Below are 20,000 nucleotides of genomic sequence, written 5' to 3' on the forward strand. Positions count from 1 at the left end.
GAACGACTTAAACCCACTTGTCTTAAAGGTTTCATGACATGCTGGTTTTACAAAACATTAAAGTCTTTGTCATGGTCCTTCAAACGTGTATTAAAAGGTTTTTAACTGAAAAATCCACTCTTTTCTCTCTGTGTTCTGAGGCTCTGTGTTGAAGGATTTTGCCTGTGAATCATTGCCTCTACTCCGCCCCCGCAAAGGAGAAGGAGAAGGAGAGGGGAGGGGCGGGGAGGAGAGGGGGCGGCATTAATGGACTTTGACATCAAAGTCCACGGGCCAATCACAGCACTTTCTGAGCCTAATTGTTCAGAAAACCCCAGACCACAGAAAATCCACTGAATGTTCAAAGTTCCGTTTTTTTGTGTTTTGTGTAATTGAGGTAAGAAAACAGAAAGAAAAAAAACGAAAAAAGATATTTGATGTCATGAAACCTTTAAAGGTTTAATGACATTCACTTTTACACCACATTCAAAGTCTTTGTCCTGGTCCTTCAAAAGTGTACAAAAAGTTTTAAGTGAAAATTCCATTCCAGTGATCAATGGCAGGTGTTTTTCTCTCACATTTCTAAAGCCTTTTCAACTGCAATGAAAAAAGAAATCTTTGCCTGCGGGTGTCGCTGGTGAGGGATTTTGCCTGTCAATCATCGCCTCTGCTCCGCCCCCCCCAAAGGAAAGGATAGGGGAGGGGAGGGGCGAGGAGGAGAGTGGGCGGGATTAATCGACAGTGACCTCACTGTCGAAGGGCCAAGCTCAGATTACTTTTCAGCCTAATTATTCAGAAAACCCCAGACCACAGAAAATCCACTGAATGTTCTAAGTTCAGTTTTTTTGGGTGTAATTGAGGTCATAAAACCCCAAATAAAACATTGAAAATAAAAAAAGTGAAAATGAATGTCATGATACCTTTAAGGTGAAGCGGACTTGAGTTACAAGAATAAACAAAACAAAACAAAAAACATAGCAGATCTACAAGCTCAAAACGCGGCGCAGTGCGCCGCGTTTTGAGCTTGTAGATCTGATATTTTTAGCGAATGTACGCCCCCCCAGAATAGGCATGCTGGGGTTCAAGTGATTTAACGGGTAGGCCAACTTAAGGAGTAGGGGGTGTGGGGGAAAAAGGTGTGTGTGTGTGTGTGTGTGTGTGTGTGTGTGTGTGTGTGTGTGTGTGTGTGTGTGTGTGTGTGTGTGTGTGTGTGTGTGTGTGTGTGTGGGGCGGGGGGGGGGTGATCTTACCCCAGCAGAGGGCAGTCTCTTGCCGTCAGGGTTCGGGCGCATCGGCAGGGAACTGTAAAGCCTCACACCTCGATCTGTTGCAACGTATCTGCTCTGTAGAGAGAGATAAATAGAGAGAGAGGGAGAGAGAGAGAGAGAGAGAATTTAAGTACACACTCCTTCGAGTAAAAACTTGCAAATTCCTCTCACCACGAAAAAAAAAAGAAAGAAAAATAACTTGAAAAAGTAAACTTTTAATTGTGAGGAACATCACTGGGCTCTGAGAAAGGCTGTCTGGAAATAATTGCTACAAAATAACTCTACACACATTGAGCACTGACATGGCGCTGGCAGCACCGCGGCGGATAGCATCGCAACAAAAAATATCTCCAAATCTGAATCGAATTCCAATTAAACTGAACTTGTTGAAATGCCACGAGGTCCAGAACTTCTCTGTTTCTTCTAACAACGCCCCCTCCCTCCCCCAGCTCTCCTTGCCAGCATTAGCGCAGCAAATGGCTTAAACTAGCCTGAAAGTCCTGCTATGTTGATAATACCCTCACACACGTATGTATGTACAGTATGGTGCATTGGTGATGCTCCATTTATCACATACTAGCTGGCTGGGTGGCAGGCAGTGATAGGGGAGTTGACCACATGACCACTTAAACCCCATGCGTTGTTGAGCGGGGTCCCTCAGGGCTCTATACTAGTGTTTTTTGTTTTTTTTTACAGTTTTCTGAAAACCATATGTTTTGCTATAATATCAGTGGTTCTCAAACACTTTCATTAAGGACCACCCAAAATGGTATGTATTTGGTCGCGGACCCCCCATCTCAAAATATGTTGTTCCAACTAAGGACCCCCCTGAAGCAAAGATTTGAGTTACAAATGTTCGCTTTAAATATATATATATATATTCAAAGATTTGCGGCACTCGGTGCCGCGCTATGAGCTTGTAGATCTGCTATTTTTGAATAGCCAAAGTATAAAATAATAGCTCAATAGGCTATAGCTCAAATCTAAAATCACACAGATGCGTTACCGGATTGAACGGGTCAAATATCTTTGCTGAAAATAGCTCACAAGTTTGTTGTCCTGAGTTCCAAAAATATCACAAAACATTAACAATGCTTTGGCGTGTCTGAATTCAATGCTTACAGTATGTGTGTCAATCAGTCGTTGCCTGTATATGTGTGTGCACAAACATTCATGTAAGCGTCCTGGTGTTCGGGGGGTGGGGCTGAAAATATGGTATCCCTACAGAATAGGGCATAATATGAATAAGTCACTGAACAAAGCTTTCGGTCAACCAATCAATAGCCTGGATGTCCGTCTGTTTGTAGTGTAATGTCCAGCTTTCCACAGTGACACACACGCACACACGCACACGCACACACGTCACACACACACACCCACACCCACACCCACACCCACACCCACACACAGTCACACACACACAGCTTGGCCACATACCGTAGTTCCTCGGCCAAAGCCCAAGCTTGCTAAATGATCACACACTGCTTTAGTGGAGCTACAGTCAAAACGAGAATGAGTCCGAATACACTAAACTGAAGGATTTGAATCTGGCTTGCTTGCTCACACGATGATGGCCCCGGCACAGAGTAGAGAGAGAGAGACAGCTGTGTGAGATCTAAACCGTCTCTCTAATCCCGGCATCCCGGTTGCCCGAGTGGTACTAGTGTATATAACACAACCTGTAGGAGTGTTGGCACACACACACACACACACACCGTTCCGTTCGCACTACTTGGGAAGCTAATGATTCACAACAAGAAGTTCCTGCCAGGGAAGGAACATTCATCTCAGCGGGGTTTACACACACACCACGACCTATACAACCACAGCGGGGGTATACGTCCCAGGACGGCACCTCTTCATCTCTCCATCTCTCTCTCTCTCTCTGCCTCTCTCTTTTCTTCTCTCTCTCCTCACTGCGAGAGATATTCACATCCCCGCTTATACACCTCTCTCTCACTACACCTCCGTGAGTCCTTAGATATTCCATCACTCCCACATTCTCTCCCCTTTCCTATCTCTCTTCCTCGTTTGTGCCAGCTGGCCGGGTGCCAAAAAGGTTTGGATCCGGGCCTCTAGTCTTGTATCACGTGTTGCTCTACGGCAAACACTAGCGATGGATGAACCCTGATCATTGTCAACGACGGCCGCTACGTGTTGATTAATTGATTAAATCGGGTTAAAAGCGCTGCTGTGTGTGCCGTGCATCTGTTTAAGCAAGGGGCAAGGGAGTGAGTAAACGAGGGAGGAGAGAGGACCGTACATCAGGGCCAGCGCTGTCCGCTACATTAAAATAAATGATGTAATTGCTGTGGTGTGGTGTGTGTGTGTGTGTGTGTGAAGCGGAGGATAAAACATGAATATGGAGTGAGAAACGAGTGTGTGCTGCATAGCAGCCCTGCTATGTACAGTAGATAATGGCTCTGCCAAACACCATGCATGAAAGGCCCTAATGAGCCTCTGATGGAGATTATGGAGAGAGAGGGAGAGAGAGAGAGAGAGAGAGAGAGAGAGAGTTAGTCCAGAACAAATATCACATACTTTCTCTCTGTCTCTCTCTCTCGCTCTCTCATCCCTGTTCCTTCCTTCTTTTCTCTCTCTCCAACTTTCTCTTTCTTTCTCTCTCTATTCCCCCCCCCCCTCTCTCAGTGGTGTAAAGTGACTACTACTCAAGCACTGTACTTAAGTACGATTTTGAGGTACTTTTACTTTACTGGAGTATATCTAATTTTCAGTAGTTTTACTTCTACTCCACTACATCTCAGAGGCAAATATTGTACGTTTTACTCCACTACAATTATTTGAAGTTTTTAGTTGCTAGTCACTTTTTATATTTTGATAATTATTACAAAACATACATCAACCACTTCAGCCCTATATACAGTATATTTCAGCCATTTGAAAATAGCAGATCTACGAGCTTGTAGATCTGCTATTTTCAAAAGATTTTTATACATTTCAAAACTTGAAATGGGACATTCTGCATAATGAGTACTTTCTACTTTTGGCACTTTAAGTCCATTTTGATAGCAATACTTTTGTACCTTTACTCAAGTACATTTTGAATACCGGACTTTCACTTGTAACAGAGTATTGCTACATTGCAGTATTGATACTTTTACTTAAGTAAAAAATGTGAGTCCTTTTTCCAGCACTGCTCTCTCTCACACTCGCTCACACACGCACTCTCTGTCTCCCTGCTCACCTTTCCTTCTCTCACCTCACAGTGAACACAAACACAGGGCACACATACATTTCACACACATGCACAGATAACCTCATGATGCTGCTATCACACACCTGTGGTGGAAGAAGTTACTCAGATTTCTTTTCTCACTTAAGTAAAAGTAGCAATACCACAATATAGAAACGCTCTGTTATTGGTAAAAGTCCTATATTCAAACTTTTACCGAAGTAAAAGTTTCAAAATGTTTGCGAAACTTTGCCGATCTACAAGTTCACAATGCGTGTAGATAGCGTATGTTTTAATAGACTAAGTATAAAATAGGGCTAAATTGCTTAAAGTGCGTTTTGTAATAATCACCTGAATCTACAAAGTAACAAGTACAATATGTGCCACTGAGAGAATAAAACATAGAAAAATGGAAATAGTCAAGTAAAGTAAAAGGTATCTCTAGTACAGTTCTTGAGTAAATGTACTTAGTTACTTTCCCCCACTGTCACAGACACACAACACACACACACACACACACACACACACACACACACACACACACACACACACACACACACAAGCCACGCAAGCACACGGAAACACACTGCATTCAGGGCAGGGCTCCAGCTTGCTATGCAGTGAGATATATTTAACTCTATTTAACAAGTCGGTGAGAAAACTTCCCCCCCCCGGCCAATGGCATTCATTTCTTGTCAAGTCACATGGTACTGCCAAGTAACATGTTCAGTACATGTACATGTACAGTACAGGCTCCTATGAGCACAACAGGCTTTCGGTTTTTATGGTGGAGTCGACCATAAACGCACCTTCACAGGTTTGCCTTTATGGGCCCAAGTGTACAGTGATTAGCAAGCAGCGGTGAAAACCAAGCACGAGCCATGAAGTTAACCCTTTAAGACCGGGCACGCATCTTTGTATAACCACTTAAAACCATTATTTTATACTTTGGGCTCTTCAAAAAATAGCAGATATACAAGCTCATAGCGCGGCACCGAGTGCCGCGCTATGAGCTTGTAGATCTGCTATTTTTTTTTAATCGTGAGAATTTGTGCAAATCATTGAATTTATTAATTTTTTTAAGCGAAGATTTTTAACTCAAATCTTTGCTTCTGGGGGGTCCCTGGAACAACATATTTTCCGATGGGGGTCCGCGGCCAAATACATATCATTTTGGGTGGTCCTTGGACATGAAAGAGTTTGAGAACCACTGATATTATAGCAATAGCAACATACGTTTTTCAGGAAACTGTTTAGGATTTAGAATACATTTTTGTGGAATGGGGCCTTAATGGGTTAAATGGGCTGGTGTGCAAAAGCTTGCACAGCATTAACCACGTAACCACTTTTAAACCCTCTAGACTTATAGTAACCTGGACACTGAGCTGTCTCTGTACTTGGACTGCTTTTTATTGTTTTTCTACACTAAATCTCTTCGGCCAAAAATAACGGATCTAAAGCTCACAACGTGAAAAAGTAGCGTATTAGCATAAATAATGATGCTATGGTTGCTGTAAGGACACACAGGCCTACTGCAGGCAGTGTAGACAGTGTGTAGGAGTGCGTAGACAGTGTGTAGGAGTGTCCAGACAGTGTGTAGGAGTGTGTGTAGACAGTAGACAGTGAGTGGACGGTCCCCCCAGGCAGGGTGAGACTACTTGCTGTGTAAGGAGTTGTGCTCCGCATGCTCATTATGAAGGGGAGAAAATCAATGAATGGACAGTCGGTGGCCATCTTGTCGATAGGCTTCATATAATGATGAGTCGGCGCTTAATACTGACGTGAACTCTCCACGTTCACCTCTCCTCTCTAGCTCTGTCCTGAAGAAGCTAATAATGGCCGTTCTAGGACACACGTGACTAGTAAATGTGTGTTTACAAAATGTCTATAGGCGTTAAAAAAGTTAGTTCTCTTATTGAAGCACAACAATGAATCATCTGGCGGCTCTCGAGCAGTGTTGGGAAAAGTACTCACATTTCTTACTTAAGTAAAAGTATCAATACTGCATTGTAGAAATACTCTAGTCTGTTACAAGTAAAAGTCCAGAATCCAAAATGTACTTCAAAAGTATTGGCATCAAAATTGTACTTAAAGTGCCAAAAGTAAAAGTACTAAACTGTTTGAAAATAGCAGATCTACAAGCTCACACCGGCATGTAACCAAGTACATGTACTCAAATACTGTAAGATTCTGAGGTACTTTGACTTTACTTATTTCGTATTTCCATTACTTGACACTTTATACTTCTACTCCACTGATAAATAGTGTACTTTTAATTCCACTACTTTTGACAGCTTCAGTTACAGTAGGGCTTACGTGGTTAATGATCAATAGTTAAGAGTCCAATAACATGATATTCTATGATTCTAAAAAATGTGCATTCTGCATGCTGAGTACTTTTTGCTTCTGTTACTTTAACCCATTCCATCCGGGGACGCATCTCTGTCATTTTAGATTTATTGGGCTATTCAAAAATAGCAGATCTACAAGCTCATAGCGCGGCACCGAGTGCCGCGCTATGAGCTTGTAGATCTGCTATTTTTGAAAAATCGTGAAAAGTCTTTGAATATATATTTTTAAAGAAGACATTTGTAACTCAAATCTTTGCTTCTGGGGGGTCCCTGGAACAACATATTTTGAGATGGGGGTCCGCGGCCAAATACGTACTGTATAATTTTGGGGGTCCTTGACATGAAAAAGTTTGAGAACCACTGATACAGCAACATAGGTTTTAAAAAAAAAACTGTTAGGATTTAGAAGACATTTTGTAGAATCGGAACCTCAGGTCTTTTTTTTAATTGGATTGGATTTTGAATGCAGGGCTTTAACTTGTAACAATGTATTTCTACTCTGTGGTATTGCTACCAAGTCCAACAAAAAACTGAGTACTCTTTCCACCACACTGTCCTTACTGTATGTGTGCCACAGAGTTGAATCCACCGCACTGTTGTTCTGTGGTCTGCATACAGTACAGAGGCAAGATCACATCATATTAGTGCTATCCTATTTGTTTACACAGTGCTCCACTCCAAAATGTGCACACACACTCACACACACTCACACTCACACTCACACACACACACACACACACACACACACACACACACACACACACAGTAACTGCACAACTGATAAGCAGGCAGTTTGGTCACTGGCGTACAGTGGTGAGAGAGAGATAGCATTATCGTGGCTGTCGGGTGGAAACCACGTACGTCCTAATACTGTTACTGTTCAGAAAATGGGAGGGAAAAAATTACCCTGCGTTCCAACGGATCCAATGTAGTTATTATTTAGTCACAAGCTCTGGTTAATAATACCTTTCATTGGTTCAATAATCCAACCAACAGGCCACAATAGTTGTTGCTCAACGCTCTCGTATGAAGTAGTGCATTCATTTACAATAAATAAACATAGACGTAGAAATACGGCCGATACGAGGTTTCTCTGCCCGACGATAGCAACGCTATCGCGGCCCCGCCCCCTATTGTCATGGTTCTACATCCTGAGCCGTAACCATTGGCTGACTCTGTGTTTGTTCTACAGCCTGGTCTGTAGCCCTGCAGGCCATTGGCTTTGGTCCTGGCCATGCGACAACAGGGCAATGTTTGCTTTTCTGTCTGTCTGTCTGTCTGTCTGGCTGGCCTGGGGAAGTCCCCCCCCCCTCCGTCCCCCCCCCGTCCCCTTCCCCCCTCCCCCTCCTACCCCCCCCCCCCCCCCGCCAAGCAGTGGTGGAAAAAGTACTCAAATGTTTTACTTAGGTAAAAGTATCAATACTGCAATGTAGAAGAAGGCTACTCTGTTACAGGTAAAAGTCCGGAATTCAAAATTTACTTGGGTAAAAGTACAAAAGTATTGGTACCGAAATGTATTTGAAGTACCAACATTAAAAGTACTAATATGTTTGAAAATAGCAGATCTACAAGCTTGTAGATTGGCTATTTTCAAATAGCCTAGGTATAAGATATAGGGCCAAAGTGCTTAATGTATGTTTTATAATGTAATTACTTATATCTGCATAAAGTAACTAGTAACTAAAGTTTTCAAACAATTGTGTAGAGGAGTAAAAGTACAACATTTTGCTGAGGTGGTGGAGTAGAAGTAAAAGTATTGGAAATTGGAAATACTCAAGTAAAGTACAAATACCTAAAAAATTTACTTAAGTACAGTGCTTGAGTACATGTACTTAGTTACTTTCCACTGCCAAGTCCCCACACAGGCCCCTCGTATAGAGCGAGCGCACACGCACGGTATACAGAGGGACATAAGCAGCTCTCTGTGATGTGCTGCTGCTTCCTGTGTTGACAAAGTGAGCCAGAGAAGTGAGTTATAGAGCCCTAAAGAGTTATATGATGATGAGCCGGGGTGGAAAAAAGTACTCAACATTTGTACTTACTGTAAGTAAAAGTATCAATACTGCGATGTGTAAACACTCTGTTACAAGTAAAAGTCTGGTATTAAAAATTTACTTCAATTACCAAAAGTAAAAGTACTTGTTATGCAGAATGAAGTTATCATATGTCTAAAACTTTTAAAATCTTTGAAAATAGCAGCTGTACAAGCTCACAACGCGTCGCATCGCTCACAATGCGTTGCGATTTAAACTTTGGCTATTTTCAAATAATAATTGGGCTGAAGTGGTAAATGTATGTAATAATAATTCAAATCTGCAAACTAAAGTTAACTAGTAATAGTTAAATCTAGTCACTAAAGTTTTCAAATAATTGTAGTGGAGTAAAAGTACAATATTTGCCTCTGAGATGTAGTGGAGTAGAGGTAAAACTACTGAACATTTTAAATAATCAAGTAAAGTAAAAAATACCTCAAAATCGTACTTAAGTACAGTACTTGAGTAAATGTACTTAGTTACTTCACACCTCTGACGAGGAGTTACAGTTTTCTGCTTATTTCAGTCAGTTAACCATAGAGAAGCAGTCAGTGTGAACAAGCAGAGTGAAGTTGAACACCACTGTATACCTGCTGAGTGCTATTTTGGCTCGGAGCGTAGGAGAGGGGGTTAAGAGAGAGAGAGTATGAGGTTAAACTAGTCGACATGCTTCCAAAACGGACCTCTCTGTGGCAGAAGTATCAAAAAAAGCATGTCTGCCAGAGAGTGAAAGGGGGGGTAGGTGGAGGGGGGGGGGGGTGGTGGGAGTTGAAAGAGTCTCAAGTGAGATCCAGAAAACAAAGGCGAACGGCGGCTGTGAACAAGTGTAACGTACAATGCTTTCCTTGCGCTGTAGCGAGCCGCTGCTGTGAGCCAACAAGTAAGTGTGAGGACTTTGCCTAGGCTGCCGTGGCGGGTGCCAGCGCTCCTAATGAGTCTGTCAGGGCCAGTTAGCACAGCCCAGGCCCCTCTTGTGTCCCCTCCAGGCCGCAGACAGCTGTTATTAGCCCCCGTAATGGCATGCCACGGGGCCAGATTAGCCCTGGCACGCTAGAGAAATATCAAACATTCACTTACGGTGGCTCTTTGGCTTGTTAAGGTAGCGAGTTCCGCGAGACATTCATTTAGCGCCTGCTGCCTTACAGCCTCGCGCTAGCTAACGCACACGAAGACAACTCCTCATCCAGCTACTGACTTATCGTACAGTAAGCAGCCCCCCCCCCCCCTATAGGATGGCAGGGGAAGAGGAGCACTCATTTTGGTTCACTTAATGTCAATGTAGGAGCACCGACAGCGAGGCCATGAGGCTTGTGAGGTGCACCCCAAGCCAGCTTTAAGGCGAGTAAGTGCCGGGACAGATTGATTGATTGATTGATTGAATACTTTATTGACACCTGTATTGACAGGTAGTACAGAAAACACCCCAAATGGATGACACAAAAAAGCCATAGGCTTGTTTCCGTTGTGGTGGACGGAATAGGTTATCACATGAGCTAAAACGAGTGCTCCCTTCCCCCCCCCCCCCGTCTCAGCGAATCACAGGACATCTGAGCCCTTGGGGAAAATATTACTGCGTACAGTAATCTTCTTCACCAGCTAGAATAGTATAGAGCAGCGTTTCCCAAATAAGGGATTAGGACCCATGGTCATCATCATCATCATATGGTACTGATACAGATATCAAGGTGTAAGGTGTCATATGGCGCGTGTGTGTGTGTGTGTGTGTGTGTGTGTGTGTGTGTGTGTGTGTGTGTGTGTGTGTGTGTGTGTGTGTGTGTGTGTCCGTGTTCCAGAGCTAATCTCGCAAACCCTCTGTACCAATCAGCGCCAGTCTTTGTAAGAACGCTGCCATTTAGGCCATAGAAGTACCTCCACTAGTTTTTTCACACATTATGTTTATACTTTTTCAAAATATTTCACTTCAAAGGGGCTCTGATCGGGCTGAAACCGTGCCCAAATAGGTCATATGTCATAGATATGTCATACACGACTGACATCATAGATGACTGATGTCTCGGTCTGGCCACATGAAGTGGAGACACCCCGATCCTGTGTTGATCCCGAGAACCAGATGATTCATTGTTTGAATCATCTGTTACGTCGTTAGTTTTCAATGATATTGTCTCAGCCTTGCATAACAAACAATATTGCGCTGCACTTTCTATTGATTTGTCTGAAGCTTTTGATACGGTGGATCTCACACTGCTTGCACAAAGATTATGTCATATTGGTTTTGATTCTGTTGCCTGTACATGGTTTTAAAATGATCTTTCTGAGAGACATCAATGTGTCAAAGTTGGAGCTGTAAAATCCTTCATATATGTAAAGGAGTTGCCCAAGGCTCTATTTTGGGTCCTATATTGTTTATTATATTAACAATGTTAAAGCACTACAGACCTGTAATATCCATTTATATGCAGACGACACGATCTTATATTGCTTTTCAGACTCTGTACGGGTAGCTGTTTATATGTTGCAAATCCGCCATCTTTCTATATCCGGTCCAAAATGCTACCGGAAACGACTACTATTGGCTGCAACCGCAGCGAGGGCAGGTCTTCACTCAGTACCAGTAGAAACCCTAGAAACATACCATACTTTATCATAATTTTTTTTAATTAATGGGACCATAATTTAAGTATTTAAGTATTTCAGTAGTAGAAGGTGAAATAACGACATCTGCTGGGCCATTAATAGGAACAGCAGGCTGAAAGAGAACACGGAAGTGAACTTCAATTCCAGATTCCTTACCGCCTGGTTGCTCATTATAAATACCTTGGGATTTGGTTGGATGAAAAACATACTTTCATTAGATTACACACATTGAGAGTTTAACAAAGAAATTGCGAACGAAGCTTGGCTTTTTTTTTCTCGAAATAGATGTTGTTTTCCATGGCCTACAGTACTAGAAAGAGGCTAATTGAGGCAGTATTGGACTATGGGGACATTATATACAGAAATGCATCAGCTACCACACTTAACCCATTAAGGCCTGAGGTTCCGATTCTACAAAATGTCTTCTAAATCCTAACAGTTTTTTGAAAAAAACGTATGTTGCTATGTCAGTCGTTCTCAAACGTTTTCATGTGAAGGACCCCAAAATGATATGTATTTGGCCGCGGACCCCCCATCTCAAAAGATGTTGTTCCAGGGACCCCCAGAACCGAAGATTTGAGTTAAAATGTTCGCTTTAAAAATATACATATTCAAAGATTTGCACACATTTTCTCGATTTTTCAAAAATAGCAGATCTACAAGCTCGTAGCGCGGCACTCGGTGCCACGCTATGAACTTGTAGATCTGCTATTTTTGAATAGTCAAAGTGTAAAATAATGTTTTTTTTTAATTAAAGTTAAAACTTTGGACTCAGCTATAACACCCATCACTGCATACTGTATAATAATGTTGGTTGGCCCTCCCTTGCGACTAGGAGAGATCAGCATTGTTTTTTATTTATTTTAGCAGATTTAGTTTTAATTGGGAGTTTACCCCCTTATTTAAATTCTCTTTTGCAGTGGGAAAACGTATGCGCACTCTCAGGACTGTTTGATGCTTGAGATTCTGAGTTTGGAAAGTCTACTTACAGGGTTGGCTTAAGTACAGCTCTCTTGTTCCCAGCTCGGTCACTTTCAGTCGGATATGTCAACTTTGGTCAATCTAAATTGCACCTGTAATTTTCTTTTAAATCATGTTATTTTATTCATTTTAAATTTCGAGACCCTGTAATCTCGGCACCACTGGAAAAGAGGGTCTCAGCCCTCAGTGTGTGTGAGAATCAAATAAAGGTTGAAACGAAACAAAATGAAATGTCTTCTTCCACAAACAAATGCTTCAAGAAACTAACTTTTAAAGCCTATAGACATTTGTAAATACACATTTACTAGTCATGCGCGTAGGCAGGGTCCAAATGCTTTAGGATTTTAACGATTACGGTTCCTTGCCGACTCCCTCTTAGATCTGCTATTTTTGAAAATTCCGTGGCACAAAATATTTTGGGTCCGTAGCCAAATGCATATCAATTTGGGGGTCCTTGACATGAAAAAGTTTGAGAACCACATCACTTTACACCACATTTCATTCTGCATTTGAAAACGAAATAACTTTGTGTTATGTGTTATGTACTTTGGCTATTCAAAAATAGCAGATCTACAAGCTCATAGCGCGGCACTGAGTGCCGCGCTACGAGCTTGTAGATCTGCTATTTTTGAAAACTCCCTGGTACAAAATATTTTTTAGATGGGGAGGGAGTCCGCAGCCAAATTACATATCATTTTGGGGGTCCCTGACATGAAAAAGTTTGAGAACCACTGTTTAATTCTGCATTTGAACACGACATAACTTTGTGTTATGAGCAGTGGAGCAAACATGTATACTGTAACACAATGTTGGGCTTGGAACTTTTTATAGGCCCCGGGCACCGTGGCACAGCAAAGCCCCTAGCACAGCTGTGGGGTATTGTTACCTGTAACGTTAGCTGTTGCATGTTATATTATTTACACAGATCGAGACTTAATGGAACACATGTGTTTCTGAAGCCCACATTCTTCCCAGATTAGCTGAAAGGCCCACATACACCGGACTCCACCAATGGGAGGAATGCAAGGCCCAGACTGGCTTATAGGGAAACTCTATCACTCAACTATGGTATACGGAACATACGTACGCTGTGCATACTGTACATACATACACACACACACACGCATAAACACACACACACACACACACACACACACACACACATGCATAAACACGCACGCACACGCACACACACACACACACACACACACACACACACACACACACACACACACACACACACACAGTGCATGCATATAAGCAAATGTATGCATGTGTAGGGACACGCATTCAAACAGGAGCGTCTTAATTTTGCACACGCACACACACACGCACACGCACACGCACACACACACACGCACAGTCGCACACACGCACACACGCACACGCACACACACGCACACGCACACACGCACACGCTCAAACAGAACACATGCATGCGCACATACAGTATGCACATACATGTACATACATACATTCTGGTCTCAAATGTAAAAGCAAGCACGCAATACCTTATACGGTCTCATATATACACACACACACACACACACACACACACACACACACACACACACACACACACACACACACACACACACACACACACACACACACACACACACACACACACACACACACACACACACACACACACACACACACACACACACACACACACACACGCACACACACACACACACACACACACACACACACACTCACACACACACAGGTTTGCATATACAGCATGCCACTCACTCAACAATGCATTGCTCGCCGAAACCAACGTTCGGGCGTCAGAGGAAATATAACACAAAACATTCTTTTCATTTCCAACGGCCGTTCGTCGCCGTATCCACCATTCCATTCTATTTGATGTGAGTGTTTGTGGAGATGTAAATACTGCTCTTTCTATTCATGAGGGGCATTTGCCTGTCAGTTCCATTACGTAAGCATATATATACCATATTGCATAATATCACTTTGGCGCAGGCAGCCAGTGGTCTCATACAGTCAATAGAAGAGCATGAATCACGTTTTCAGTGGTTTGTATCGTTTAGGCTACGATGACACATGTGTTAATGGTAGGGTTAGGCCTGTCACAATTATGACATCATCGTCTAATCGCAATTATTTTTGCATAATCGTCATAATCGTTTCCATGTTGAAACATTTTCACACATTTTTAATTTTTATTAAAAAAAAGCAGAAATAGCTGATCTACAAGCTTACAACGTGTCACTTTGTGAAGCTTGTAGATCAGCTATTTCTGCTTGTTTAATATTTTTTAATATTTTTAATATTTTTTATATGTTTTTAATGTTTTTTGTATGTTTTTTATATGTTTTTAATATATTTTTATTTCTGCTTTTTTAAATATTTTGTTATTTCTGCATTTTTTTTTACATGTATAAAAGTATTAAATATGTCAATATTTTCTTTGAATATTTCAGTTATTTGTCATATCTGCGCTGTGCAATCTTTTATTAGGAAGCCAATAAAGGCTTCATACTGTATGATCCAACACCAAACACACAATTAAATCGTTAATCGCAATTATTTGGGTGACAATTAATCGTCAACTTAAATGTGTAATGGTGACAGTCTTAGGGTAGGGTAAGTGATATGGTCCTGTTAAAATAAGTGCTAAATAGCTCTATATTCTGATAACTGGTAATAATTTGCTATAAGAGAGTTTGTTCAATAACGTCCACGACGTGTTGTGAGCTTGTGGATCTGATATTTTCGGCAGATCGTCGTATGACGGAGCCTAAATTAGGCATTAGTTACCCAAGCTGTGCTACTCATAGGATGAGCTGGCAGTGCCCGGGGATCTAAATGTACACTCTCAGAGATATGGTGATCCTTGAAATTTAAATATTTGAGAACCACTGGTATTGTGATTGTATAGCAAACCTGAAGTCCACATAATATCAGCTCTGACAGTGTGATGAAACTGGCAGTGGTGGAAAGTAAATAAATACATTTACTCAAGTACTGTACTTAAGTACAGTTTTGAGGCATGTTTACTTTACTGGAGTATTTCCAATTTCCAATACTTCTACTTCTACTCCACTACATCTCAGAGGCAAATATTGTACTTTTACTCCACTACAATTATTTGAAAACTTTAGTTACTAGTTACTTTGCAGATATGAATTATTACATTATAAAACATACATTAACCACTTCAGCCCTATTTTATACCTAGGCTATTTGAAAATAGCAGATCTACAAGCTCACAGATCTGCTATTTTCAAACATTTTAGTAATTTTACTTTTCGTACTTTAAGTATATTTTGATGCCAATGCTTTTGTACTTTTACTCAAGTAACATTTTGAACACAGGCCTTTTACTTGTAATGGAGTACTTCTACATTGTGGTATTGCTACTTTTACTTAAGTAAAAAATGTCAGTACTTTTTCCACCACTGTAAACTGGTTCTGAAAACAGGTTCAACATGTTGGATCCGGTTCCGGATCCCAAACCCTATAGTAGTTGAGGCCTAATAACCAACAAATAAAACTAAAGCGTTACCTGTTTCACAAGCAATGCAAACACTTCAACTTCCAATCATGCCAATGGGAATAGCTATAGCTATTTATAGCAGAGCATGACCAGATTTTCCGATGGCTCTCCGTCCATTTCAAGTGTACGTCCACACGCGCACGCGCGCGTGCGTGCGTGCGTGCGTGTGCGTGCGTGCGTGTGTGTGTGTGTGTGTGTGTGTGCATGTTCACGCAAGCATGTACACAGTGGTGGAAAAAGTACTTAAATGTTTTACTTAAGTAAAAGTATCAATACTGCAATGTAGAAGTACTCTGTTACAAGTAAAAGTCCGGGATTAAAAATTTACTTGAGTAAAAGTACAAAAGCATTGGTATCAAAATGTACTTAAAGTACCAAAAGTAAAAGTACTAAAATGTTTGAGAATAGCAGATCTACAAGCTCACAACGCGTCGCGATGCGACGCGTTGTGAGCTTGTAGATCTGCTATTTTCAAATAGCCTAGGTATAAAATAGGGCTTAAGTGGTTAATGTATGTTTTATAATGTAATGATTTATATCTGCAAAGTAACTAGTAACTAAAGTTTTCAAATAATTGTAGTGGAGCAAAGGTACAATATTTGCCTTTGAGATGTAGTGGAGTAGAAGTAAAAGTACTGAAAACAGGAAATACTCCAGTAAAAATAAAAATACCTCAAAATTGTGCTTAAGTACCGTACTTGAGTAAATGTACTTAGTTACTTTACACCATTGCATATACATGTGAGCAGCACTCGTGCCTATGCACTGATGCAGGGGCCCTATTGATTATATTATTATCAGAATTTGGATCAAATTGAATGCAGCTGGTGCCTTTGTCTGGTCTGGTCCTCCTCTCTCTCGTTCTATTGTCCTCCCCCTCTTCTCTCTCCTCTATCTGCTGTTTCTCTGGGCCTCTTCCTCCTCCCTTCACCGTGCTGTCCTACCCTGTGTTTACATGTCTCCAATAGTTTCAGTTTGTGTTGATCCTCCGGTCAACACTGTGTGTCATTTACACTGGGCTGCACAATAGGAGACATCTGCTGTGGATACTTTGACTGTAAATAGAACATGTGACATCAGCCTCTCTCTCTCGTTCTGTCTCTCTCTCGTTCTGTCTCTCTCTCTCCCTCCTTTCTCTCATTTCTCTCCAGATCTCTTTCTTCCACTCGAGTACATTTACTCAAGTACTGTACTTAAGTATACTTTTGATGGAGTATTTCCCATTTTCAATACTTTTACTTCTACTCCACTATTTAGAGGCAAAATATTGTACTTTTACTCCACAAACATTATTTGACAGCTTTAGTTACTAGTTACTTTGCCTTATGTAGATTATCATCACAAAACATACATTAACCACTTCAGCCCTATATTTCCGCCATTTGAAAATAGCCGATCTACAAGCTCACAATGTGTCGCGTCGCATTGTGAGCTTGTAGATCTGCTATTTTCAAAAGAGTTTTATACATTTTGAACGTGTGAAACGGGACATTCTGCACAATGAGTGCTTTCACTTGTGGTACTTTAAGCATATTTTGATGCCGATACTATTGTACTTTTGCTCAAGCAAATTTTGATTAGCGGACTTCTACCTGTAACAGAGTGTTTCTACACTGCAGTATTGATACTTTTACTTAAAGTAAAAGATGTACTTTTTCCAACCCCCCCCCCTCTCTCTCTCCCCTCCGCTCCTCTTTTTCAATCCTATCTTTCTCTCTCCCTCGTATGAGTGGACTCAAACTGTCTATATGGACCTACATGGGAGTGTCCCATAAACCTGACACAGTGCATGGTCAGCCTGCATGGCATCCAGCTTTTCATACGATATACAATAAAAACCCAGCCAAAAGCCTAGATTTTGAATCCTATTGACTGGGTTATTACGGCATTCATTGGGTGTCACAACTTTTGCTGTAAATAGATATAATTAAATCTGTACAAAAAAAGTTATGTTCAAGCGCAGCACCCTTGTGGGAACGTTGAGATGCGAGTATAACTGTGGAGCAGAGATATTCAAGAAGGGTACGAATGAATGAAAGCAGATCAGATGGAAGAGACAGGTACCAGTTTTGATGAACTGGGACTTTTAATAGCACAGAAGGCTATCATTGTGCAGGTTCAAAGTCAAGATGATTCCTCGCCAAGGTCGACCTGTACAACAGCAGCCCGTGGTGATGGACCTTCACTGACCGTCACACACACACACACACACACACACACACACACACACACACACACACACACACACACACACACACACACACACACACACACACACACACACACACACACACACACACACACACACACACACACACACACACACACACACACACACACACTTTCTCTCACTTTCACTCAAACATAGGGTGCACATACACACACTCACACATACATGATACTGTATACACATTCACTCTCTCTCTCTCTATGTTGATAGCCTATATATGCTGAAGGAACCTATAGCTGTCTCCTTCACACATGCACCCTAATACACACGCACACGCACACACACACACACACACACACACACACCTGTCCAAAGCTAGAGCGATGGAATGCCTTAATGAAGAGCAGAGCTCGTGCTCTCTCTCTCTCTGATATAAGAGGCAGAAAAAAGAAAAAGAAAATCATTTTTATTTATTTTCCTTTCAATAAAAACCCTTGCCTTTTTTACGAGGCAAGTCTCCTGAAGCAAAACAACATGCCTGGTGCATACCACAGTGCTAACTGACAACCTGCAACTGACAGGCAGGCAGAGTTGTGTGTGTGTGTGTGTGTGTGTGTGTGTGTGTGTGTGTGTGTGTGTGTGTGTGTGTGTGTGTGTGTGTGTGTGTGTGTGTGTGTGTGTGTGTGTGTGTGTGTGTGTGTGTGTGTGTGTGTGTGTGTGAGAGCAGGGCTGAAAGTAGTTGTTGTTTTTTTCAGGCAGAAAAAATGATGGTTTGGGGAGGATTTAGCTAATACAACAAAACGTGGATGTGACCAGAGACCACGTTCAATTAATTTCCTTCCAATGAAAGGCAGAAAAACTTTGAGGAGATTAGGGCTTTCTTTAAGCCATTCAGACCGGGAACGCATCTCTGTGTCATTTTAAGATTTCTTTGGGCAATTCAAAAATAGCAGATCTACAAGCTCATAGCGCGGCTTGTAGATCTGCTATTTTCGACTTTTGCAAATCTTTTGAAAATATATATTTTTCAAAGCGAACATTTGTAAGATAGGTTGTTCCAGGGACCCACAGAAGCAAAGCTTTGAGTTACAAATGTTCGCTATCGAAAAATAGCAAATCTACAAGCTCGTAGCGCGGCACTCGGTGCCGCGCTACGAGCTTGTAGATCTGCTATTTTCCGAATAGCCAAAGAAATCTAAAAATGACACACAGATGCGTTCCCGGTCTTAAAGAGTTAAGGATCAGAGTTTTTTCAGAGACCCTTCAATGCCTTTGAAGAAAACATCTATTTTGATACCAAAAATTGTTGCCTGAAGATATCTTGTTTTTTTGACACGCAGCCCCATTTGAAGAAGCAGCATTTATATTGCAGTCACAGATCTTTTCCAGAGAGCCTGATGAGAAACTCAACTTGACATTCCAAAGTGTCTGTTCTCCTTTCAGAAGGCCCAATTTGTTAACGGATTATTCAGCCCAGCTCGAAAGAAGAAGGGAAAAAAAGCGCATTAAAGGAATCGTAGTCTCTGTATGTAGCTCTCTACAAAACAGGACATTTATACAAACAGTTTACAGATAGAACACGGAAGGGATTATAACGAATGATCATTTCAATACCTGTATTTGAAGTAAACCAACATCAGTGAAAAATGATTGACAAAATCCATGATAATTCTTAACAAAACATTGACGAGAAGATAAAAACAAAAGTATCCCTTATATCAGTGGTTCTCAAACTTTTCCATGTCAAAATGATATGAATTTGGCCGCGGACCCCCATCTCAAAATATGTTGTTCCAGGGACCCCCAGAAGCAAAGATTTGAGTTACAAATGTTCACTTAAAAAAATATATACATATTTACAATATTGCACAAATGTTCACGATTTTTCAAAAATAGCAGAT

The 20,000-nt window shown here is 41.4% G+C and overlaps 1 protein-coding gene across 1 annotated transcript in view; it reads right to left on the bottom strand.

Moving 5' to 3' along the window:
- Positions 1-20,000, bottom strand: part of LOC308081897 (TOX high mobility group box family member 2-like) — a gene marked incomplete at its 3' end in the record, with an annotated part of 399,667 nt that overhangs the window by 313,195 nt on the left and 66,472 nt on the right. The window contains exon 2 of the mRNA XM_080423513.1: positions 1,230-1,322. Coding sequence (XP_080279639.1) covers positions 1,230-1,271 — 42 coding nt within the window. The 5' untranslated portion in view covers positions 1,272-1,322. The remainder of the gene's footprint in view (positions 1-1,229; positions 1,323-20,000) is intronic.

Source organism: Gymnoscopelus braueri (genome assembly GCF_963280865.1).
Source record: "Gymnoscopelus braueri genome assembly, chromosome: 3".
Classification (NCBI taxonomy): Eukaryota; Metazoa; Chordata; class Actinopteri; order Myctophiformes; family Myctophidae; genus Gymnoscopelus; species Gymnoscopelus braueri.